Genomic DNA, 25,965 nt, shown 5'->3' with positions numbered 1-25,965 from the left:
GTGAAATATGATCTAATGCTCTGCTGGTGATGTACACTTGGGCTGTTCGCATCCTATCATTAGCATAACTTATGCTACATACTGTGACCTTGCCCTGCTGGCACAAATCCCAGTACGTGTCCCTGAGCCATCCTCACTCAGTCACACTGTCTCCTCTCTTCCGCTCTTCCCAGCAGTGAGAATTGCACAAAACAATTCCTCGCCATTCTCGGGCAGCAACTTCTATTGGTTTTGGCTCGAGTCCCCTTTCTCTTGTCAGTGAAGCTTCCACAATGTTTGGAGTAAGCACTGCCTGAGAGGGGCACCTCAGGGCAGGAACACGGCTTAACCCTTTGAGATCCGGTGCAATTGTGTCACCTCTGGACACCACTAGGGGTGACAACCCTGAACCACACAGGGGGCCCCTCGGGGGGCCAGGAATGTTGCTGGTGTCAGAACTATTGCGGAGAAGAATTGATCACAGCGTCAGCCACTTCTCATTCTGACGGGGGTGTAGGGTCAACCTACTGTAAAATCAACATGTGTCTAAGGACTCAGGCCACAGATGTTTTGTGTGCGCATGTTCCACACGGTTTGTGGGCAGTCCCACAGACCTACAGAGTTCATAGCTTTGTAACTGTGAAATATACATATATATATATATATATATATATATATATATATATATATGTGTGTGTGTGTGTGTGTTTAAAAAACAACGCTGCAGAAATACAATTTCTCTTTCTTTCACCCATCATGGTTCAGGCTTCAGAGGGCCCTGCAGTGTGGACTGTTGGCCGCCAGGTGTCAGTATTTACCTGTGAACTAACTGTGAGGAACACACGCAGGGTTGTGTGAAACGAATCGTCTTGCAGCCTCATTTTTGTTGTTGACGTAAAAACATGCAGTCGTGGCAACTTATTCATAACCCCGGATTCAAAAACATATAAACCAAATTTTGATCGAAATAACAATGCAAGTTATAGCTGAATGAGTAATTATAATAACATATAATAATATTATATATATATATATATATACTGTATATATATATATGTGTGTGTGTGTGCGCGCGCGCGCGTTTGTGTGTGTGTGTGTGTGAGTGTGTGTGTATTTGCCACAATAGATTTCAAGAATAAACTTGAAAATCAAACGCACTGCCCAGACAAATATTTGTTGAAGTTGAAAAACCTATGGCATTATTAAGCTCCCATGTAAAAAAAAATGGAGCACAGGGGAAATAAGAGATAAGAGAAGAAGAGAATGTGTGCCTCTGTGCATTTATAGGTTTTGGTCAAATGATCCTCACGAACAGCTCGTGGAGAGGAACTCGTAGCAGCTTTTATGCAAATTGTCCTCCTCGCTGTGTTTTCATTGGTGAGGGGCGTGGAGGTGTAGTCCGGGAGGCGTGACATCATGCAAATGCGGCTTTATGAAGTATGTGCGCTTCTCCCGAGCAGCCAGAGCATCCGTGGACTTTTAGTTTCGTGGCTGCTGAAACCAAACGGCCCGCGCGTCGCAGAATCGCCACTTGGCACAGAGATTGACAGGCTGGGAGCCTTTTACGCACGCATGTGTGTTGTTTCCATTCCGAGCTGAAATCAAAGTTTGGAATTACTGCCATTTTTCCCCCAAGTGAGTGCGCCCTCGCTGACTGCATGAGAGAGCTGCGGACTTCTTGAGCTCTTTGAAGAGACCGTGTTTGCCATTGAATATGACCGCCGAGGCGCATTCACATCTGGGACTGCAGAAACCCCCCATGGATTTCGTCAGTGACTTCGACTTAATGAAGTTCGGTATCAAGAAGGAGGCGATGCAGGGGGTAGACCGCTCCTTCATCGGGCCGTGCACCCAGCTCCAGAGACCAGACTCTGTCTCCTCCACCCCTGGCAGCACCCCCTGCAACTCGGTACCCGCATCACCAAACCTCAATCTAAACGAGCAGAGAAACAACCCCGGGAGCGAGCAGTTCTGGATACCCAGCAACGGGGGTTACCCTCAGCAGATGTACCCACAATCCTTTGGCCTTACAGCCGAGGACGCGGTGGAGGCCCTCATCGGCGCCACGGCGCAGCAGGGACACCCGTCGGCGTCCCACAGCCACCATCCTGCACCTTTCCAAGGCGAATACGAAGGGTACGGCCAGCTGAACGAGCCTGTCCAGCACTACCCGGGCTTGACGGGTCACCCCGACATGCACGGCATGCCCAGCAGCCACTGCCAAGACCCCTACATCAAAGATGACCTGGAGTGCGAGTCGCCCGAGTCGCCCGATGACCAGCAGGTCTTCGATGCGCACCACCATCTCCAGCAGCAGCACAGCCGCCACGACCGGCGATCCAGCGCCGACTCGCACTTCTCGGACGACCAGCTCGTGTCCATGTCCGTCAGGGAGCTCAACCGGCTCCTCAGGGGCCTCGGCAAGGACGAGGTGATGCGTCTGAAGCAGAAGCGCCGGACGCTGAAAAACCGTGGTTACGCACAGTCCTGCCGCTACAAGCGCGTCCAGCAGAAGCACGTCTTGGAGCACGAAAAGACCAGCCTGGTGTCACAGGTCGAGCAGCTCAAGCACGAACTCAACAGACTGATGCGGGAGCGGGATGCCTACAAACAGAAATGTGAGAAACTGTCTGGTGCTAACTGCTACCACGAAACTGGGTCCACCAGTGACAACCCTTCCTCGCCCGAGTATTTAATGTGAGTTTGTCCATCTCCTGCAGAACTGAGTCTTTTCCACCGGGAGGCATTTTTTTGTTTTTGTTTGTTGAGGGCATCGCCTGGCTCCTTATAGCAAACAACTCTGTGGATGCATCAAGTTTTGATTAACTAAAGGATATCACTGAAATAATTGTAGCCTACTAGATTACAACAGGGCAACAAGTTATGAATGGAAATGATGAAGCATGCATGCAGGACATGTATGAGATGTTTTTATTTTTATTTTACAGGCATATCTGCATTTTGTCTGAGAGAAGATACTTGAAATCAGAGAATATTCCCTTTTATTGATATACAGCTTTAATCCTTCTGCTTCAGTTACTGCTGAATTTTTGTTTTGGTGATTTTGCTTTGCTTGGTGTTTTTTTTGAAGCTCAAATTATATTTTGTGTTCAGCTTCCCTAAAATAGAAAACATTAGAAAAAACAACAACAACTCAAACGATTGATGCTAGAAATGACGTTCATATTGTTTTTTATGAAACTGATTCTGCTGGACAGATGTGTTCCTTGTTCACATTTTCTTTTAAATATAATATACAATTATGCTAATCATTTTTCATCTACTGTTTTTCATTTACTATGGATCAATAAACCTATTGTGACTTTTTAAAACTGTGTCTCATCTGCTGACAAATTACTGTCCCACAAAAAAATTGTCTTTACAGGAAAACATTTGCCTCACATGCATAATTTTCTTTGCAGTCTCCACCACATGGCAGTGTAATTTGTTATACTTATGAGACCTATTTCCAACATTGTACTTATTGTTTTTTTCACAAACTAAGAAGGAAAAAACTGTTTTTAAATACTAAATCTATAAAAGCAGCTACATCCAACACGAGACGTTTGCACACCACATAAAATTAAGGTATTGAAATACGTCAGTTCATGCATATTGCCCATAAATGAGGAAGTCAATGGACTTATTTGTGCAGAGTGCAGATTACGAGCACGAAGAAACTGCAAGCACTATAAATCTATTCTAAAAACTTTATTATGACCCTATAACATTTGAAAAGAAACCCACAGCGTGAGTTTCATAAAGTCACGTTCCTTTATTGTTTTTACTGGACAGCACCAAAAAATAACCACGGCGTTGTGCATTTGTCAGTTTGGTGGTGAATGAAAGGACGAGCGGCTCTCTTTCCTTCTCTGACCTTTGCCCTTCATGGAGTGCTGCTTCCTGTGGGACCCCGGCATGTGAAAGCACGGGGGGCTGACTGGCAGGGGCTGTGGGGCACAGATAAAATGGAGTGGAAATCAGGCTTCCCCTCTGCTCTCTTCCTCAGACAAACAGATCACCTCTGCATTCATTAACAGAGGAAGAGAGGAACAACAACGACGCCACACAGCTCGCCACTCCTCTCGCCAGCTCCACAGGAATCGTTTCACTTGATATGTTTTTCTGAAAATCCTCAGGCAAATTTCCTGAACGCAGATCATTCTCAGTTCAGGAGTACAATAATATTTGGATGGCCGTAATAGTCCCAAGGCCACTGTGATAATAGTGTGATAAGTGGCTACATTGTAAAATGAGTTTATAACCTCTGCGATGAGTTGTTCCCTGTCAGAGGAGACTTTCTCACTGTTCCCCCTTTGCAAGACCTCGGCTGGGCAGGTGGCTCGGTTAATGGCACCGGCCTTTAGCCGGGAAACCAGGTTCTCTTTTCAAGTGTGACCCCTGGCAGTTTTGACCTCACCCTCTGTTGAGGGGAACGCAGCTCTAAAATCACACCACAGGTGCAAAAGCACTTTCCCTCTGAAAACAGGCCCGATCCCTGAAGGTCGGCCGGCTGCACTGGCAGCGTATGACGTAGGTGACTGCGTTTGTGAGCATCACCATGTAGCAGAAAACAACCAGATGGTTATAGCAATGAATCACTATTTTCAACGTAACTGTGAAGTCGTCATTAATCAGTGGCCCCTATATATGCCATAAGAATACATCTACAGGCACCACCTAATTCTGAACTGTGGTTTCCTCTATTTTAAAGGAAAGTAGTAGTTATACGCATTAAAAGTAAACCTATCAGACGATCCAAAAAGCTAAATTCACCCTCAATTTTTTATTGAGAAAGACTAATTGTATCATTTTACATGTCATGAAGTCACTTGGTGATGACATCGACATTTCATGCTTATCACCTACTAAAAATGTCCAGAATTATATAGGATTTTCGACTGAAATACCTCAAGTCTAAGTCTACATTTGCAGATCACATAGAAAATTTGTGTTCAACGGCTGCATCTACATGTTCCCCTTTGCATATATTTCACATCGAATGTTGTGATGCATTTTGACAGCCGGGTTTTTTCTTTGTTCACTTGCAGGCATCACATGTGGATCTCCAAGCAACGGCAGAATAATACAGTGGAAGTGTTTGGCGAAGAGAGCGGTTTGTGGTCCTGTGTGACAGTGTGCAGGGTGCCATTGTAGAAACGATTAGCCAGCGCTTTTCCCTCGCATGTGATAGGCTGGTGGGCCTGATGTGGGAGCCTCGCACCCCCTCCCTCCCGCTCCCTCCCCTCCCCCACCCCCCTCTTCCTCCTCCTCCTCCTCCTCCCCGCCACCAACACCCCGAGCCCACAGCGCCTGAGGCTGGTTACTGAGTCAGCAGGAGGGAAAGGTGTCTGCACGGCTGTGGCATCAGAACAAGAGAGAAAGCAAAATAGCCGGAGAAGGAGAAAGAGACATGCTTGCAATTTTATTTAGCAGATGGAGAAAGGGAATGATTGCAAAAAAAAAAAAGAAGGTCAGAACGAGATGATTAAGCAGGTTAAACAGGAAGCCTCATCTCCTAAATTATTTTAAAATCTCTCCTGCAGATGCCTATTTCACAGCAGCTAATAAGGGGAAAAAAACGAATGTTTTCCCCTAAATTTGACTGTGACACACGTCTACACGGTAAATAACGCTCACCGTGTGAATGACTGGTGTCCAGTGAAACACCTGTACGTGGCCATGTGAGTCTGTGGATCATAGCTCCAACCTTTTGGCTGAGTCCCGGCTATTGCCAAGGCCTGAGACAGCGGACACAGACAGGAATGCTGCAGATACTCACCATTGTGTGGGGACCGGCAGAGGAATGCAGGCTGCCAGGCTACGTACACTGACACCAATGAACACAGCCAGAGGCCTCGAGCCGTGGGCCACCGTCAAACACTCGCCACTTCCATCTGTGATATCATACCCATCACCCCTGGACTGTGTTGGTTTGGTCCAGCTGGGCCTCTCTAAACACTGAGTATCTCCGTGAAAAGCTCCAGACTGACTTGCCAAAAAAACTGTCAGAGATTAGATACAGAGAGGGCTCGCCAAATAAGCATCAGTTGACCAGCTAAGTAAATATTCTTTTGTTTTAAACAAACCCTGTTGACCAATCAGTGAATTCTACACTCCCGATAATGATTTTTCACTCATGTTCGGTGGCTAAATGTCAACTGACCAGACATTTGACCTTCATGGAGCCATTTCCAGCCCCAGCCAGTTCTTTTCGCCGTCGTTTTGCAACAGTTAGGTGCCTCGCGCTGTGTGATCGTCTACAAGAGTGGCTTCACGTGAAGCGCAGAGCAAGAGATTGGGATGGAGGACAGGATGGACGAGGGGCTTCCTCTTTCACTTCCTATATGAGGGTCCAGTCAAGTGACTCTTTGTGAGAGTGGTAGCTTGTATGTCGCAGGAAAACGCAGCTTCGACGGCTGCGGTTTCCGCTCAGGATGTCCAGTCGTTTCTGCGCGCAGTTGTGACACTGTGAATCACGCAGTGGTCACACACGCACACAGACGTCTCCATGGACATGGCACACATACACACACGCAGCAGACATGCGTGTGCAAATACAGATATTCTTGTGCATGTGCACGTTCTTGCTCTCTCGCACACTCAGGCACAGACTATATTTTTTTGTACAATCATGTGATTGTGACTTTGGTCGTTGGTGTAGTTTTTTTCCTGCCTTTGCTCCTGCGTCAACTATGAGGTGTTTTGTCTCGGTTGCCACGTTCCCGAAAGATTCCGCAATAACTATGATTGTAGCACTGTAAACGACTGAAGTCATCACATGATGCGCTCAACAGTATTCAACAGAGTGGATTAATGTGTAGCCTCAGAACTACAATAAAGCTGGCTCTGCTATCTTATTGGCTGTAATAACGAATCTGGCTTCCTGGGGACGTTGTGTTCAGCATGTTCATGCGTGGACTCTTGGGGATCTGATAGGAAGGCACTGTGATAAAGTGCTCGTCACGTTTCAGTGGACACCACCGAGAGACGTGTGACAAAGTCCCGTTACATTACAGACCCTGGACTTTGGTTGCGGGGCAAAGGGCGAACCTCTGTATGTAATAATTATACAGGTTCTTCCCAGCGTGACAGAGACATAAAACAGCCTGAGCCTGTTTAACAGAGGTGAAAAGATCGGTTTTACGGGCAAACACAACATGGTAAATGAGCTGTTCAGCTGATGTGAAAGTGACAAACCGCGTCGTGTGCATTTCGGTTACCGAACCCCCAACACTTTGACTTTCCTTCCTACAATAGACACCGGAGTTTTACAACATAAATGACAGGTCAAACAGTGGAGGGAGGATTTTTGGAGAAGAGCAGAGAAGAGACGAGAAGAAGAGAGGAGATCTCTTTCCCTTTCATTCCCTGCTAGGATTTCCTGTCCTGTTTTATGGGGGTCATGCAGCTGGCAGGCGCCCTTCTGTTTCTGTCCATAATGATGACAGGCGTCTATTAGTGCACAGTAGAAACACGAGACACAGAGGTTAGCTCAGGCTCTTCCCCTCTTGACAGCCTTTTCCCTTTCCACAGTCCCCCAGACCCCAGTGCACAACCCACCTATCTATAGGGCAGATAATTGTGGCTCTCAGTTGCTGTTGACAGAGCTTTCGCTGATTAAGGCTCAGTTTGTGATCGGACAACAGCATGCGCACCGCGACGGGTTTTGCACAACCTGGAAAGTAGGTCCAGCCTTCGGGGAGCTTATTTAGTCCCTCCTGTATATACTGGCATCTGGGAAGAGTGTTGCAGATGCGAAAATAAACTTTTTGGAAACCCCAAAAAGTGAGAACAACAAAGTATATCCCGCAAATTGGATTGCAATTTTTCTTTACATTGTCTAAGTACAAACCTAGATTTCTACCAAAAAAGAATAAGAAAAGTAGACGAGACGGATGATGCGTCTTGAAATTGATACCCCAGTTGTCACCGAACATGTACCATTCAACACCCTGCTTCATAAGTTCCTGCGGGTGTCACTGACACGAGAATATGGCAGCAGTGTCATGTGCTCTGGTGAAGCCTCGCAGGCCTCCTTGGAATTGGGTGTGTCACTCTCCCACTAATGTGTCACGTTAACATCTCCCTCGTGTCATAACTCTTCCTTCATGTTTCTCAGAAGCACTGCGCTAAATGTAAAGCCACGTCTTTTTTGTTTTTTTTTATTCAGCTGATTTAAGTGCCGATGGAACCTTCTGTGCCCTCTACGCAGTTTGAGGATTTGGCAGAGCACATGTTCACACGCCCAATTCTTTGATTCTCTGGCCGTCTTTGTCATCGTGCTCGATGTTAAACCTCCGCTAAAACAACCGAGGACGAACCAACTGTTTGCTGTGGCCGGACCGTCGGGGAGAGAGGCTTGTCATTGGCCGACACAGAGCTTATAAGGGATCTATTTAAGGGGAGGCAAGCCTTTATACTACAGTAAACCCATGTACTTTTTTTGCTGCCTTGTGGTCAAGATACAGGAAGTTCCTTGTTATTGGATCTAACGGCAGAAGAAAAGAGAAACCCTTACTTCTCAAAAGAATCAAATGAGAGGTTACAGGAAAACAACAAAGTCTACTGAGGGTGTGATAACTGTTCCCACTGAATTTAACAGTCGACTTCTGAGACAAACACTGTTTCTAACGAACAGCGTTACTACCCACAGTCACATACAGATCTGCCTCTTGAGACTTGGTCACCCAAACAGAAATACAGTTCTCATAATCATGTGCAAGGAAACAAAATCCACTTATAAAGCTGACTTATTGATATGCTCCATTTTATTTTTCATAAATTGGTACTTGCAGTGACTTCTTATAGTCTCTGCTAGATGCTTCTCAATCTCACAGATACTACAGGACTCAAGGAATCTTCATATTAAACGTACAGACCTGAGAGTTTACTAGTCAGCAAATTAACCCATTTCCCAAAATGTCAAACTATATTATGATATGGAATTGATATGGTTTGGTGCTGGACGAGTAATATAAGTTTGGTTTAGCGTTGCTAGCCTTTGCTAATTAGCATCAAACACAAAGAACAGTTTGAGACTTTTAGTTTTGCAGGTATTCGTCATTCGACATCATAAAATGATTAGACAAATTATAAAACTAAACTAATGATTATACGAGACAGACTACATGTCTCCGCCTCCTCCGCTGCCCTCGTGCGCCGGTGACGTCATTTGGAGCTTGAGTCTGTGCATTACTTATCGTGGAGTGGAGCCACAGAATTGAGGTCCTGCCAATACTTGGTGCGACCAATCGTAAGTCAATTTCAGCTATAAATCATGATGTCTCCCCCTATTTTCATGGCATCAAAAATAATCAAATGAACCGTTGAACATACAGCAGAGGATGGCTACTACCAACAATTGCAGAGTTTATGGCCTCCACTGCAGCCGGCCCCCAGAATGTGATTGAGATTTTTTTCGAGCTTCACTTTTACATAGTCATTGACCTGGGCCAAATTAGATAGCAATACGTCATTTCATTCAAAACACAATGGTGGTAATCACTTGAATCCTGCATCATTGTGAGGATTGTGAATATCTACCAAATGTTGTGCCAATCCCTTGCATAAATGTTGAGAGATTTAAAAAAATACCTGATGCTGGTTCTTATCAACACTTGTCACAAGGCAAGGGAACACGAGAGTCATCCGGACTCATCCAAACGTGCATTTTACGGCTGTCGAGATGCAAGCAGCACGCCAGTGACAGAGAAGAGAAAGTGAAGTGTGTATTGAGGAGAACATCGCCCCCACATGGCCAAGACGTGGCTTGCAGCTGTAACGTCTCCAAGATCTCCAACAACGCCAGTTGGTGGTCTCTGCCTTGAAACCCAACAAACTCTGACCTCAGCCTGCACATCAGGTGTTGAGAAACATTCAGCCGTCCGATTGTCGCGGGAACCCGCTATCTGCCTTCCTCCCGTTCGTTCACACCGTCCACTCTAACACAGATGAAATCAAGCTACAGTAAATCAGGCAAACGAGGGAAAATTGACATCAAAGTCCAGTAGAAGTTATTCTAAATGTGTCTCTGTTTGGCTGCACTGGTGAAAAACATTTGGAGTGAGCATGTCAGCGTCAAGTCTCTTTTGTACAGGCGGGGTCAAAAGGTCACTATAAGTCTGTGAGTGACAGCAGTAATGGTGAGTGAGGCTATATTTAAATCCCCAAGGAGAGGAACAGCCTTGACTCATGTGCGGACAACAGGCATTCTTTTTTCCATGCAGATAAGTGAAACTGCAACTTCGTGTTAAATAAAATTGCCACCATCAATGTGACTTAATGACAATAATTATTTTTAAGACATTGTGTAATCTTGACTCTGCTGAACTAGCAAATATCCTGGTTGAATATTGCTGTCAAACAGCAACTTTTGGAATAAGGGTCAGTGGCAAAGGGGTAAATGTGGAAAAAGAGGAGAAAAAAAAGAACAGCAGAAAATAAGCTCGGACAATGTTCTCCTGTTCCCTGATAAGTTACAAAGTAGGTTACGTATTATCGGCAGGACTAGAGTATCATTGCCTGGTCGGAATAGATTTTATTGATCCGTAAGATGAAGTGAACCCTTCCTTTAAAGATTCTCTCCCAATGTCCAGCTGAGAAGTTCAGCTGCTTTGTTGTCTGGATAGATCTGGAGGCTAACCGTGTTGATTTGTTGTTTGGCAGCTGAGGTATTTGGTGGAGGGGCCGCTCTGGTTGATTGGTAGAAGCAGTGGAAAGCAGGAGCATTGGGCTTTCCCACAGAACCAGGGGAGAAGACTTTGAAATAGGAGCAGCCCCTCCAAAGCTTTATCAAACCCTGATCAACTGATAAATCTGTCAGAAGCTACAGCCCCGCCATAGGAACCTGTTATTCATAGTATGTCCTGGTAAAACAATCTTTGAAGAGCTTAATCCTTTAATCCTGATTCAGTGTTTCATCAGCGGAAGAAACACTTGTGTTTGCCGCAAAGACTTGCACTTGTTATCTTGAGCTCCCCAACTCAGTGTCACATAAGAGTTTGAGATTAATGAGGGAAGTGTGGCACATGGGTTGTTTGTCATTCCCTTCACACTGTGTTTTCAGACAGCCTCAGCCCCAGGGCTACTTTGACATGCACATGCATACCTATCTGTGCCGCTATCTCTTTACAGTATATCTGCGTCAGCAGCGGGCTGAGGAAGGGAGCATGAGAAATGGAGGCGAGCTCGGTCCTCAGTCCCACAGATGCGGGCTGTGCACTCACCCGTAAACAGTTTCTGAGCGCGTGTGTGTGGGGGTGTGTGTGTGTGTGTGGTTGATGAGTCCTTATTTCATCTGTTTTCATCACCTTTGTAAAGGTGGCATGACGAGTCTTCCCACAGGAGCGGCGGGAGCGTTGCTGTCCCGCCACACCTTCCTCCTCTCCTCACCTTACTTGATGATATGGGCCTTATCACTGCATCTGCCCGGACCAGTTCAGTCCTTTCCCTTTTGTCTGAGGATTAGGGGACGCTGCTGCTGCCCCAGCTGGGAGCCACGGAACACCAATTTGGGACTTTTCTAACACACGTAGACCCGTATTTAGAGTTAAAGGAATATTCCAGATAAACTTGAGCATAATTAAATCATCTCTTTGACTGCTGCGATGAACCCTTTCTGACTGCTAAATATGCAAATATCTTCTTTTTACTCCACACCGGATTAAATCCTCTTTCTGTGTGGCCTCGGGCCGCCGGAGGATGGGAAGTGGTGTGTTCAGATCCACAAGTCTGGAAACTGTGAAAGTGTCTTAAGTCAAACACGAGTCCTCCTCCAATATTTCATGCCAATATAAGGTCAGTCTGTGAAACACTTGATTTGGGTTTTACTTGAAGTCGACTCAGAAATGTTTCACAAAAGCACTGACGGCATCAAAGAGGTGATGCCTTCACTCCACAGTGAGCCACATTACAAAGAGAGGTTGACCTTGCCTTTGGCCTCTTGGCTGTCTGACAAAGCAATCCCCATGCTCTAGTGCAGTACACGGCTGTCCTCTAAATGAAAGTAGCTGAGAGGCGAAGGGCAAAGAGGCCTATGGAATATCAATGTGCGATGCTCTCAATTAAGATTAAAGCTTAGAATGGAATCCTATGGAGCCGCTTCCCTAAGAAATGCTTGACATTTTACCCTTGCTGACTCTGGATAAAAAAAGTGTCCTGCGCCACCAGTACCACCACCACCACCACCACCGCCGCCGCCGCCGCTGCTAACAAGCTGCCCCTCCTCAGCAAGCCTTCCTTTTGCTGAATTCATTCTGTAGATATTGACTTAGGCCACAGTCACACTTCTAAGAAATAAGTGAAATGGATCATCTTACTGCCAGTGGATGATAAGAATACAGAAATATGGAAAAGCGTCTGGATCAGCAAAATGACAAACTAGGGGAGGGGGGGGGGAATATGAGGCAGTCATGATAAACCCTTAGAGACAAATTCCCTGTGCCAGACAGAGGAGGAATGAAAAGAGAGAAGAGAAAATATACATCTGCGACATGCCCATATTAAATATATATTTAAGAGAGAGCCTCATTAATTTAGAAAATGCATATCCCCTCCCGAAAGCACAGATACACAGCTTTTAAACATACAACACCAGCATTTTTTCTTTCTTCCTTTTTCTCTTTGTTATATATAAGAAAATTGGTCTCAGACGGATCCATCATAAATGAACGTCATTCATCTGAAGAATATCTTTTACATTTTGTGCTTTGAGCACAAGTAATACATCGCATCTTTTGTCAACATATTTTGAAACAATATATTTATAGAAAAAAACAGGCTACAAATTGGTGCTTTATTCTGTTTGACTAAAACAACGTTTGGGATTTATTTTGCATTTTGTTAACATTCGACAGATGTTGTTTTTAAGCTCAGGGCTTAATTTTGAACATAAAATATGAGTCGGTGTTTACTTGGAACGTGCGGCACATTTTCTGGTGATTTACAGAACATGATGTCAGTGGTTTGCATCTGATCTTGTCGATTAATACAGATTGTGATGTTGTGCGTGTCTGCCATCATCACATCTGAGCAGCTGCGAGCATCTCTTGTTATGATGCCGTGGAATATAACATGGGACTGATAAATTCTGATTTATCAGTCCCTGATAAAGACTCTAAATCACATATCTGCTCATTTTGTCGTAAATAACATGTAACTCCAGGTGGAGCTGAGGTGGACGTGTGAGGCCGATCGAATAGTGTAGAGCAGGGGCTGATTGTGAATACAATGTAGAAAATAAGATCAAAATGGAGTCTATCGTGTAAACTCCACCCTTGATAAACAGAATTCCACATCACGCTCCAACTCTGCAGTTAACTGAATCAATGCAATTCCACTTGTGCTGATCTTGCAGACTGAGGCCCTTCCCCCATCCTCCCTCCCTCTCTCTCTCTCTCTCCCTCTCTCTCGCTCTGTCTTTCTCTCTCTTGCACACACACACACACACACACACACACACAGACTCGTCTCCCTACCCGTGCAGGTCCAGCCATCGTAACACATTAGCAGTAGAAGCCATCACACAATCAAGACAAGGCAGTGTATGAGATGTCAGGCCAATTTGTTTCCTTCTTGGAGCTACATCACATTAGCAGGGTTGCTATACCCTTGAGCTAAATCCAAGTTCACACAGAGGGAGCGGGCTGCCGGACAGGAGGGTAGCGATGTCAGCACTTTTCAGACGGCAGCTGACATGTATCCAGCAGACTGACATGTATGAGAAAAAAAAACTTGAAATATGGTCCTCTGGATGTTCCTTTGGTGCGTGTGTGTGTGCGTGTGTGTGTGTGTCGACTTCTAATGGAGTTTCCTGAGGCCTGGAAGAGAAAGAGCGCACAATCGGAAAAATTAAAGCAAAAGGTTCGCCAGGCAGAGGTCTGAACATCAAACGAATCTGTCAAGTGATTAAAAGGCGTGGATTTTTACATCCACTCTCATCAGCATCTCCAATCACATCGGATATGACTCCGGCTGACTCCTCCCCGTGTCAGAAGACAAATGTATCTCCCAGGCCAGTCAATAGTTCAATTATCAGACGTCTGTCTTGCTTAATTAAACATATAATTGACCATCCCAGGACTAATGATGCCATCCCATCACCCATGAATCCAATGGATTTGGCATAACCACCACTTGACCTCGCTGCGGATTCCCTGGCCTTGGGTACGGGGTCAGAGTGTATCTACTGTTCACCGCCGTGAGACACTCCTCGCCGCTGATTTCCGCCGTCGTGTGTCTCGGGACGCGGCTCCCAGCTCTGCCAAAAACAGTTGGAGGGAAAAAATGCAATTACTGCAAGATTATCATACTGCTTCCGTTTGACTTTTCTGACTGAATTCATGAATATATATGAATCCATCTTGCATCTCAATCTGAAACCCCTCCCGTCTAAGCGGCGCACATCGATGTTTGGCTGGTGGCACTTTCTTTGTTTCCTCAAAGTGTGCTCGTAGAGGAAGATTAAAGTGTTGCCCTGAAAAAACCCCACACCATAATTCAAAAAAGCATGAAACATCAAAAATACCAGAGTACTTTTATCTTTGTTTTAGAAAAAAAAATCCCAGTTAAATCAACTTCCAGGAGCTTTAAGAGGTTTGCGGTGTGAAGGATGTGTTTTTCCATAATACTGCTGGTGTCAGGTGAAAGCCTCCAAAATGCCAGATAAAACACAATCTGCTTCTTCTTTTTTTTTTAGCTTGATGACGGAGCATTTTTAAGTTTACCCAGTTAAATTGTGGAATATTTTCATGAGCTCCACGCCATGAAAGTCCATTATATTGGAAAGAATAGTTCAACATTTTCCTGCCAAGACTCGGATGAGAAGATTGATGCCACTCTGTTGGTTAAGTATGAAGTCAGAGCCGGGAGAATATAAGCTTACTGTCCGCATGTACCTCACTCCCTGTGGAACTGCGGGAAAAAAATATTGTTGACACAAGATGTCTTTATGTTAAGTTAAACAAATGCCTCTTAGCTAACACTTGATGATTCAAAACCTGAATCACATGTTTTTCTAAGAAATTAATTTTCTTTTAAATTGATAATACAAGTCAAAGCGGGCTGGTGTTCAAAAATGTGTAGTTTTCCAGGAGAGAGTGTAAAATGAGATGAGGAAAAAAATGGGAATCATCCAATCAAAGAAAAAGCCAACAAGAGTACAAACCGGAGCAGATATTTGACGCTGTACTTTGGCTGTCAACAGTTTTTTTTAAATGTGTCTTTAGATATGCAGAACACAAGCACAACAATTAATCTAACTCGTTATTATGGATGTTAAATACAATAATAACATTTTAAATTAGACACATTGGTACTTGACAGTTTTTGAAACTCCCTGCATACACCCTACATCCTATCTTTAGGCGAACTAACTCTGTACTGTGTTACGTTCATGACGTCCGCAGTCTGTACTACATTTCATAACACCATGTAACACACTTCTACCCCCCCTAACACACATACACACACACACACACACACACAGCACCCCTCTCTCCCTGAATGTATCACCAACCTTTGGACTCCACCACGACTCACGCTTAATAGCTCAATCTGACGGATAATTTAAAAGCCCGCGGAAACAGACAGATGGGTAATGGATTGCATGGCAAATCAATGCCGGGATCGATGGAAAACATGCGTCAATAAATGGATAGAGAGCCGGTGAAATAGACACCGGGGTTGATGTGGAGCAGTGTGGAGCATCATTGTGTGGAGCTCACAGTGGAAGAGGGCTAATACGAGTCGCCCCAGCTGATAAGGTGTCCTTCTGAATAATGCAGACAACAAACTGACAGTGATCAGCTAAACTCAAGCTTAGCTGCTACAGTGTGGCTTGCAAGAGCTGCGTGCTTAGTGCCCACCCCCAAAACACACACACACACACACACACACACACACACTCATAAAGGCAGCCACCACCAGGACAATTTCTCTGCAGACTGCAGCTCCACAGCACTTTGCTGCCAATTTAACACAGCTATAACCATGTGACAGTCACAGTCATGCTGAGGCTCTGGTGGACTGGACTGTGAGCGCAGTGTTAAAGCAACAGCAAATGAACAAATGAAAATCACATCAGTGTTTTTAGTTGCGAGGGGAGATAAGTATCGGGGACCTTTTTTCTATCTTCTGTCCTCACCGGGCACATACGAGCGAACCACCGGGCCTCTTTCATGAGAAACAGGAAGTGTTTTCTGCTGGTAAAAAAGAAGAATCCGCAGTGTTATTATTTCCAGCTTTAAAACGGTATGCTGAGCTAACGCGCCGGGACACATGGTGCTGTGGGGGAGCAGCTCGCCACAAGTGTTGAACGTGCGTCGGACTGAGGTGGCGTTGTGACCGGGGTCTTAGTCATCGCTGCAGCACCGGACGCTCCGAGCTTGTGGTTAAAACGTCCAACCCTGCGAGGCATCCCACTCACTGATAACTACAATTTATACCGGCGTCAGCTGTTGTGAATATTCACCACAGAAAATACAATCAAATATAATTCTTGACAGGCCTCATGCTTGCACTCCTTGGACAGGCGTGTGGCAAGACACTACAGCTGTTTCTCAGGGGCTCGTGCCATAAATCTCCAGTGAATGGCTGGTTTAAGGCTGGGTGCTGAGGAGCAGCTGTACCCGTCTAAAAATAGCGGCAAGGCTGCTGCCGGACAGCGTGTTTTTAAAGCTCGACATGCAGCTTAGCACAAAGAGCCTATCAACAATACCTTCCACCTGCATTAGCCTGGCTGCGGCCTGGTCTGGCATCAGCAATAACAGTGCAGGAAGTGACTGACTGTTGTGCAAACTGAACGTCCGTGCACGCCATCACTGTGTCTATGTGACTCACACAGCCAAACAGCGGCCAGCTCCTGACCACGTATTTCAGACACACTTTATTTTCCAATGAGCTGAACATTCATTATCAGTGTGTCGTGGCCTGAGGCAGAACGCTCCCTCCTCAGTGTAGTGACAACCACCGGCCGCCCTGATGGAAAACAAGGCCAAGATGGCACAGCACAGCAAACATGAAATCATTATGACAGGCACAGCTCGACAAAGTGGGACTCAGTAAGCACACTAAGCACATTTTATCAGTGTTTTCCTCAAGTCAGGTTCTTTCTCCAAATTAAAGAACAGACTGAAATTCCTGCATCCAGTGCTGTTTGTTCAGGCTGATGATGAAAGGCGTGAGTGCACATAGGTTAGAGTACGCAGTGTGTGTTTGGGTGCACACGCCTGTGCGGGTGTGTAGGCCACATGTAGGGTAAATGCATCTGCTAAACACAGAGGCTAGCAGTGTTTCGAGGTGGCAAATTGTACCTCTGGGAGTCACTATAGCTCACAATCTGACTAATGAAGGCCAAGTAATCAAGCTTCAAACTCATCAACCATGTCTACAGTAATTAAAAGGTTTATGCTCAGCATCCGGAGAGCCATTTAACTCTGTCAGTTGGTGTCAGAAGCCAAACCTGATGTTCGTTACTACCAGGGGCCAGAGCCAAAATCTGAACACATGACACAAATTCAACTGATCCAATTGTTCATTCAGTATATATGATGTTCAACTGTCATAGCAGATACTGTACGTCGAGCCAAACTTGAGAAGTCCAATTTGTGCATTCACACCCAGACGCAGAGGGAGCCGACGTAAACGTACACAGTGATGGATATAAACCTGATAATCAATTGTATGGCTGGTGCTGTCTGTCTATATCATTCTGATCTATTCTGTCCTATGGGACCCTGAAGAGCTGTGAGGACACACTTACACACGCACACACACGTGCATATGTAATGAAAACATAACAGTTTTTGAAAAGAAAATCACATTTATGTCCCTTTGGCGTCCAGCATGTAAAACCTTCTAAACCAACTGATCACTGCCGTCAGCCCTGGTTCAACGCAGTTGCAGTTTAAAAGTTATTTTTCATGGAGGGATTTGATTTATCACTATCAAGTTACTGTATGTGTGCCGACTAACTGGATTAGGCCTTGGCACAATGTTTGGTTTGGTATAATGTTACACCTTCTGTCAGATATGCTGACATCCACGGGGACTGTACCCAACATGCATCGGGAAAGGTTGTGCCACAATTCTCCGGGGATCATAAGTGACCTGAAGATGACGTCTGACAGTGGCTGTGTGTCTGATTTATGCTGTGTCCCCCTTCACTCAAAAATGTACATTTTACAGCTTAAAGATAGTGTGAGAGTCACTGGAATTATTGTATAGCAAAAGCATTTGAAATTTGTATTGAATTGAAAATCATTTGTAATAATTCAACAAAGACTTTGTGGAGAAAAAAAGACTCTTATGGGTGGTGTTTCATTCTTAGAAATGGGTTCTGTTTCATTCTTAGAAACAAACCTTGCGTGTTTCCAGAGTTGCAACCCTTCTCTGTGAGGGGACTAAAGCAGAGCAATCTAAAAGGAGAAGTGAGCATGTTTTAGTCAGGGACAGGGCTCTCTCTGGTGGCAGACTCCTGCCACTGACTGTCAGGGATGCTCATCACAAGAGGGATCCCAGTAAATGTATAAAAAAAAAAAAGGCACTTTCTATCAAGGAAGGGGGGGAATCAATTAAAAAGTAAATCATAGTCATGGTTTTTTTAATTGTCAGATGTGAGCATCTCTGTTTACCAGTGAGCCCAGTCTAATAGGTGCAGACTGTTGTGTTGTGGATCCCCCACTGCTCCCCTGATTACAGCCAGCGGTTGCTTTGCAGCCGCCAATTACAATCAAATCCCGTTCTCTCACATATTACCACCATTGTATTTACCAGTAGATCGATTCCCTTCAGCTACTGTACGCCATTTTACATAATGAGTGCAGAGGCTTTCGATGTGTTTGCCTGGTAGGAGAAGCAGGCCCCACAGGAGGAGCCACTCAACTGCTTGGTGTTCTTTTCTTATTGCCATGTAATAGTATAAAGGGTAGGCTGTGTTATGTTTGAATGGTAATAATGTGGCGTGCTGTGAATGGAAAACATTCACAACACTGGCACTCGTTTTTTAACGAATTATTGTGTTTTTGTATTTAACCGGATAAAGCTTTATTGTGACCTTTTAGTACATTTTTCTGTAAAACAAGTCTAAATCAATCAATATGAACCTACCAATATGGTTGAAACAATTCATTCGTTCATTCATTGATTTTGGTTGAGCCATCTCTGGCCATCAATAGGAACAAGCAGAGACATTCTTAGTCCTTGGTATGAACACACATCCAAATGTATCTGTCGGAGGATTTATGACAAATACCCAATAATAAAGATATTAAAAACTGTCTGACAATTTTATGACAAATCTTTTGATAACTTAAATATTGTGTATTTGTCACAAAATTCTACGACAGCATCAAGTGAGAAAAAGTAGTCATTTTCTGATGTTGACTGTTGACCTGTTAATCTGTAAAATGATTATTGCAGCCCAGATTTATAAGATCAGTTCATCTTTGGTTATAAGATTTTACTCTGTAAAGTAACAAGCAATTACAACTGTCAGATAAATGTGGTTAGAAAATACTGAAGTTGAGTACAAATATTGCAAAAATTGTACTTGAGTAAATATGTAATTACGGAGTTACTTGTCACCACTGGTTTAAATTACTAATAAGCCATGATAGAATAATGATGCAATAATACTGCAAAACACAGCTAGAATTATTTGATAAATGTTTTAAAATATTTAGGTTGGCTTATTAAATGTAATGAGTATGAATAGTAAAAAGTACTGAAAAGCAAAAATGTTGAAAGGGCAACGGTTTTGTGTTAAATTCTCTCTCTCCATGTAAAACTGTTATTTGATCAATTGTAGCCTAAAAGACTATTTGCTTTAAAAAATGAAAATATTATTACATTTGATAAAACTGAACTGCAAGAAAAAACGCTTTAACTTATCAGTTGATTACAGTATTAACTGCTTCTCCATCTACTTCCTGCAGTCCTCCTTCCTCTGTCAATAACACTATCTACATCTTGATACACAGTGATTACACCTCTCATCTCCTCAATATGGTTAAACATTACTCACATAAAACTCAGCCTGGGTAATTCATTTATAACAGGGCAATCGGAGCTGAGACGTTGACGTGTTTTGATATTCGCAGTGGGACCTTTGTGCTCAAGTGTGAGGTCTGAAGATTGAAACGCTGCACACGGTCACCGCGTGGCCATGATTCACTTTATGTGGAAGAAGATTGTTGCTAATTTAGAGCAGAGGGATGCCAATCTGCTATATGACTCCTGTATAAAAAATCAATTTTATTTGGCTGCTAAACCACAACTTGATTAAAGAATCTGTGCAGAAAATGAATAGGCAGTTGAATTATCTATGCTTGTAAACACGGACAAAAGCTTCATCTCACCTGAAGAGCGACTGTATAGAAACAGCAGAGGTACAGGTGTTCCCTCCAACATTCAACTGGAGGAGTTGATTGCAATTTTTTAACTACAATGAGGAAAAAAGTGTGAGAAAAGACAAAATAAATAAGAAAAAAATGCTCCTTTATTCATCAGGAAGGCACAGTGAGAGCCAGCTGCTCTCTGGAATGACGATCAGATGTAGTTACAGTAGCCAAATGTGATTAAAATAACAAAAACGTGCATTTTCATTCATACTACAGTAGATATTATCCAGTCTTAACCACCGCAGCAAATGATATTCATTAAACTGACAGTCAAAAAGCTGATTATTGCACCGTGTCTTTGGTCAAAATTAATATTTACAAGATGTTTGTGTCGGTTACAATCATGCATTACCATGTCACCGAATATTGTTTTGACATGCTCAGGACGCAGCATGAAAAGTAGGCACAGCAGAAAAGACAAACCACCTCCACTCTCCCAATAGTTTTTTTGGGGGAAAATCTACTGCACAGGTCAAAAGCATTCATATTAAACAGAAGATCCCCAAGAAACCTTACAAGGGCTGTACCCACTACCCTCCATCACCTAAATCTCTGTAGAAGAACTAGTGTACACGTCTGGCTCTTGGCCATGTGCCCTTGCCTGCACTTTCAACAAGCAGTCTGGGGTTTGGCTCCTCCTCCCAGTTTTTGTTTGCCCTCTGCCTGCTGCGAGTGCCAAGCACCTGAGTTACGTTGGTGACGTCCGCCAGCTCTCGCCTCTGTGACAGTGGAGTAGTGGTGCTGACGGTCCTTGGTCAGCTTGTGGTAGCAGTCCTTCAAGGTGCCGTCTGGCGCTGCCTGGGCGGGCGACTCTGTCCGTCACCGACTTGCGGGTCTGAGTGGAGGCATGGCAGGAGACGGTGCTGGGTATCACGGGTTCGTTCACTGGTAGCTGCTCTGCAGGGAAACACCGAATGGTGCTACCAGCCAGGATCTCCTCCTGCATGGATGCACAAAGAACAGGAGAGGGAGACACGTTAAGATCCATCCAGTCATATCAAATCTCAAAAGGTGCTACATACGTGTTTTCTCTTCAGCCGAAACACTCACCCAAAAGTCATCCAGGCGAACGCCGACATCTCCGCACATCTTGAGAAAAGAGGGAGCACCTAATTGGTCCAACAGGATGTAGACAGGGACTCTGCGTTGGGTACATGCCTCCTGAAGATCTTTAAAGATATCCAGGTCTGTCAGGGAGTCTGTAACTATGGCAATCACCTGCAGTGGAAAAATACAGAGGTAATACAATAGAATTCCTTTTCGGGCTGCAGCCGTGCTCTCCCAGATGTGGCACATGATTGTGTTTTCATTATTATCGAAATGCGAGGCCTTATTCAAACAGAACTAAGAATCTCTGTCAGACACACTCACTGTAATGTGTGTGCTGATGAGCTTTCTATGGACTGCGGTCTGTTGCCATGGCAATCGGCGGTAACACTTGGTTAGCAAACAAATTACTTTTATACAGGACACAAGCATCGCCTCCGAGATTCCTCTTTTCACTAGGAGGATTGAAATTTCACGTGCTGCTGTGAAGGTTGCGTATGGGGAAGATTAGACACGGATGTTTACATATTTCAGATGTATTGCTAAAAAACGTTTGTTTACATATTTCTGATTTATTGCTTTATTTATCATCCGTATTTGGATGATGGCCTTTGGGTGCTTATTTCACAGAAACACGAGGCCAGGCTGTTTCTGTGGGCTGAGCAGTGACGATGTGGATACACAGTGTGGTGTTACAGTCTGTGTTCTGTGTACAATAAGGACTTTGTGCAGTGGGTGGTTTAACAGGACAACAGGCCAGGCGATCTCCAAATGAGGACGTTTTCTAGACGGTTTCAAGCTTTCTATTGAAAGGGAGGATGTAAACTTTAATGGAAAGAGCAAAACAAGTCAAGGCACATATGGTACGCAGGCCTCACACAGGCCTGACGTGCTGCTGAAGCCGTAGACACCCTCCATGCTCTTCACGCTGGAATGTTTCTTTTCAAAACCGGAGGCTGGACGGACGGCTCCCGTCAGAAGTTTCACCACGAATGCTGTGTTGTTGTTGGGTTTTTTGTTTGTCTGTTCCTTTGGTCATTGCCTTCCATCTAATCAAGATATCAAAAAAACTCTACTTCTATAATTCTGACATATCAAGGAAAATTCCATGGGGACAATCTGGCACGTACTTTACGGATGATCCAAATAAGATTCTCTTTCAAAAATATTTTAATAAGTGACTATACACACACACAAACCAAATGACTACCAAAATAGAAGTCTTGATTTTGCACAACTACACAAATCCAAGTTGTACCAATGTAACATATAGGCCTGGAATATACTATAGGGGATTTGGAATCAAAAACATAAGCACTAGTATTATATTATATCAAACTGAGATAAATGTTGACACAACGTGGTACCAGTGCCTGCAGGAGAGTGATTTTTCACGGAAATAATAGAATCTGTTTGCAGCTGTGAGGGAACTGTAAAAGATAATGGTGAAACACCATTTTTCTTTGTGCAGATGTAACAGAGTTGAAATTATTCTTTTAATTTTTTTGGTTGTTTTTTTTAATGTGAATTTGACCTCTATGAATGAACTGGTATTAATTAATTTGCCTAAGGAGACGTTCTTGACAACTTTTTGCAGCTTTGGGCTTCCGTAGCTCCTTCGTGCTCCCCACATCGCGCTATGAACCGACGAGGGCGCAGAGGTGCGCGGCGAGTTTATGTCCAGAGGCCAACATACTGTTGTTTATCGTCTTCTGCGGCATTGAAATAAACACCTGACTCGTCCAAGTCCACATCCGTGACACATACCTCTCTGGCACTTTTGATCAGACGCCTCGCAGCCTCCTTGCAGCTGTAGATGCACTCCCCGTAGCTGGGCCGGAAGTGCGCCACGGCCCGTGTGACTCCCCGGTAGGACCCCGCGGTGAAGGCGGGCCAGCCCATCTCCAGCACCGGCGGCTCCACGTCCGACACCTCGGGGAAATAGGTGACGGAGGAGCAGTCGAGGGAGCTGCCGAGCGACTGCTCCAGCAGCTGGTCGTCGCCGTGCACGGACACGCAGCGGGGCGGCACCGCGGTGCTCCTGATGCGTCGGATCTCATCGTCCGACAGGAAGTTGGGGATCCTCTCCTTGGCGAGGAAGTCCTGGAAGTGGTCGAGCCCCCCGGACAGCAGCTCCTCCAGGGCCAGCCGGTGTCTCTCGTTGTACACCTCCTGCAGGTTGTGATGTTACCCGTCGCACCAGAGCTCGGAGGCGTGTGTCGGGGGGAGAAAAAAAAGCGATTTTCAGTGGAGCTTGATTCGTTCTATCACAATCACGTGACCAATGACGTCCGACGCTTCCTTTCACACCCCTGTTTATATACAGTCTGTTTCTCACACACACACCCACGTGACTGCTTCGAAATCTGATTCAAAGGTTTAAAAAATGTCAAAATACACTATGCTAAATTGTATCCTTACTGTCTTTAGTTACTTGGAATAAAATGACTTTTACAATTGTATTTATTAATATTTTTTGTATCCATTCACTCATCCCCTAGTGCTGTAGATCGATTGAATAATGGGGTGAACATCTGGCCCCTCATAAATGTGTAGAGCACCAGAGCTCGGACATCATTAACAGCTCCACTGCTGTTTGCTGTTACTGTAAAAGTGAACATCATTCAAATGTGGGGGGTTGCCTCTCGAACTTATGCACACTAAGTTGAATTTGCAGCCGACGTGATATCCCTCTAATTTCCTTGCCCTTTGTAGTCGGCCACTATCATCAACGCCTCGCGTAACGAGGCTATCTATCCATCTATCTATCCATCTATCTATTCATCTATCTATTCATCTATCCATCCATCCATTCGTTTTTTGCGTCAAAGATTCATGTGTTGGTTGGTTGTGAAACATTTTGCGACACAGTGCTTTCCCCAACTTTCACCAGCAGAGGTCCTCATCGAGCGCTGATTTTAAAAGCTTGGCGTAAATAACTTTACACTTTACACTGGCTTCCTGGTTTTGTCAGAGACTTGACTTTAAAATACCACTGTTGTTTTACTCTTACAGTTGGCCAAATGAAATAAAAAGACACATTGATGGATTGAAAAAATTCATGTACACACACACAAACACACACACACACTTCAACTGAGAGGGACAGACACTACAAGCTGGGTGACACCACAGCTCAGGAGCTCTGTGATCTTCATTCTCTACCTGCGGCTGCTGCCACCTCCATGGTGTTGCACACATTTTTAGCAGCCCGACATCTTCAAGGGGATTTAATACACATACAAGATAAAGTCAAAACTGTAGTTACATCAAATCTTTGCTGGGAGATAGAAATTATCTCATACTAGAATGTAGGGGGGGGGGGGGGGGGGGGACCTACCACAGTATTATCTGCACACCCTCCCAGGATAATAATTTGATCATCAATGACAACCTAATAGGAAGAATTTAAAAAGTAAAATTCAATGTCAAATAAAATAAATGTACTACCACCTACTTAAAAATACATGGAGACAGAAAAACAGTCTTAATCCATGACTTGTTGTCAGACCAGGGAGGGACCATGAATTTCTTTTTGCAATCAACACTATCAAAGATGGATAAAATCACAATGGATTGTCTTGAAAAGCTTGAATCGATGAATTAATCCATACCATTAAACCATACCTGTGATTGGCCTGCTCGTGGGTGTGGTGATGAGCCAGAAATGGGAGGTTTGGATAAGGACCACTGGTCCAGATCCAGAACCCAGACTTCAGTTGACATTCATCCAATTTAGGTTTAAGACTTGAAGAAGAAATGTGTAATGTTTTGCTACTCAAATAAATGTTTGATGAAACACTAACTTGGTTAAAGACTCATAATCCATGACATAATTATAAAGCCTTCTAACAGGTTGGCTGTGCAGGTTATTTTTTTTTTTGCTTCACTCAGAAAACTCAAGCTTATTTTCAGGATTAAGCCTATTTTCTTGCATTTTATGGGTGTAACACCAGTGATTGTTTCGTGGACTCTTTGATGTAACTCTATCCTCTCCGTGAAGCACCTTTCCAAATGTGACAACTTGACCCCCATAGTCTTTGCTGTAGATTTAATGTACAGAAAGTTGCAGATGTAATAATTGATGATGTGGATGATGTTTTGGATAATGTTATTAAATTCAAGTTATAATTTCATACGTTCGTATTGGTCCCCCAAATCCCCCGAACACCGCCATGGTGTTTCCAATTACGGAGAAAAAGTGGTTAGCCATAGGTGGAGGTCCATGTGTAGTTCTGATACGGTTCCACCTGATAAGCAAGACAAATAATAAATCACACAGAGATGATGAAAAGTCCTGAGCTTGAACTACACCATCTATTTCCCAGTGCTTAAATCAACCTCACCTGTTATTTGAAGGAGAGGTGTGGATTTCATCAAATTACATTTCTACTCTGTACTCTGGGTTGATTTAGCAGTCTTGTATTCCTGGTAAGGTGAGAGGAATGACATAATATAGAAGTTTGTCTGGAAACTCCAAGATTGTTCTCTCCCTGCTGTCCATGGTCCCTTCTTGTAGCCAGGACCCCATGTTTGCCTC

At 44.3% G+C, this 25,965-nt stretch overlaps 3 protein-coding genes across 4 annotated transcripts in view; 1 reads left to right on the top strand and 2 right to left on the bottom strand.

Moving 5' to 3' along the window:
- The first annotated feature begins 1,421 nt into the window (after positions 1-1,421).
- LOC118309754 (transcription factor MafB) lies at positions 1,422-3,311 on the top strand. The gene has a single exon (XM_035632223.2). It carries the CDS (start codon positions 1,694-1,696, stop codon positions 2,678-2,680), a length of 987 nt encoding a protein of 328 aa, XP_035488116.1. The 5' UTR covers positions 1,422-1,693; the 3' UTR covers positions 2,681-3,311.
- A 17,143-nt stretch (positions 3,312-20,454) lies between these two features.
- Positions 20,455-23,612, bottom strand: LOC118308952 (protein FAM83D-like; the record flags this gene model as incomplete). Its single annotated transcript, XM_047332568.1, has 3 exons — positions 20,455-21,318; positions 21,429-21,596; positions 23,193-23,612. Coding segments are annotated over 3 exons (840 nt in total), but the record flags the coding sequence as incomplete, so codon positions are not given.
- Positions 20,455-25,965, bottom strand: part of fam83d (family with sequence similarity 83 member D) — a 17,270-nt gene continuing 11,759 nt past the window's right edge. For both annotated transcript variants that reach the window (XR_004793317.2, XR_004793316.2), the window contains one exon: positions 20,455-20,804. The gene's annotated coding sequence lies outside the window, so the exon portion shown is untranslated. The remainder of the gene's footprint in view (positions 20,805-25,965) is intronic.

Source organism: Scophthalmus maximus, chromosome 6 (genome assembly GCF_022379125.1).
Source record: "Scophthalmus maximus strain ysfricsl-2021 chromosome 6, ASM2237912v1, whole genome shotgun sequence".
In the NCBI taxonomy this organism is placed as follows: Eukaryota; Metazoa; Chordata; class Actinopteri; order Pleuronectiformes; family Scophthalmidae; genus Scophthalmus; species Scophthalmus maximus.
The sequence above is the reverse complement of the archived record's forward strand: the minus strand, read 5'-3'. Positions and strand labels throughout refer to the sequence as shown.

Bases quoted from the DNA above. Each gene is read 5' to 3' on its own strand.
- LOC118309754 (XM_035632223.2), top strand. From the start codon at position 1,694: ATGACCGCCGAGGCGCATTCACATCTGGGACTGCAGAAACCCCCCATG.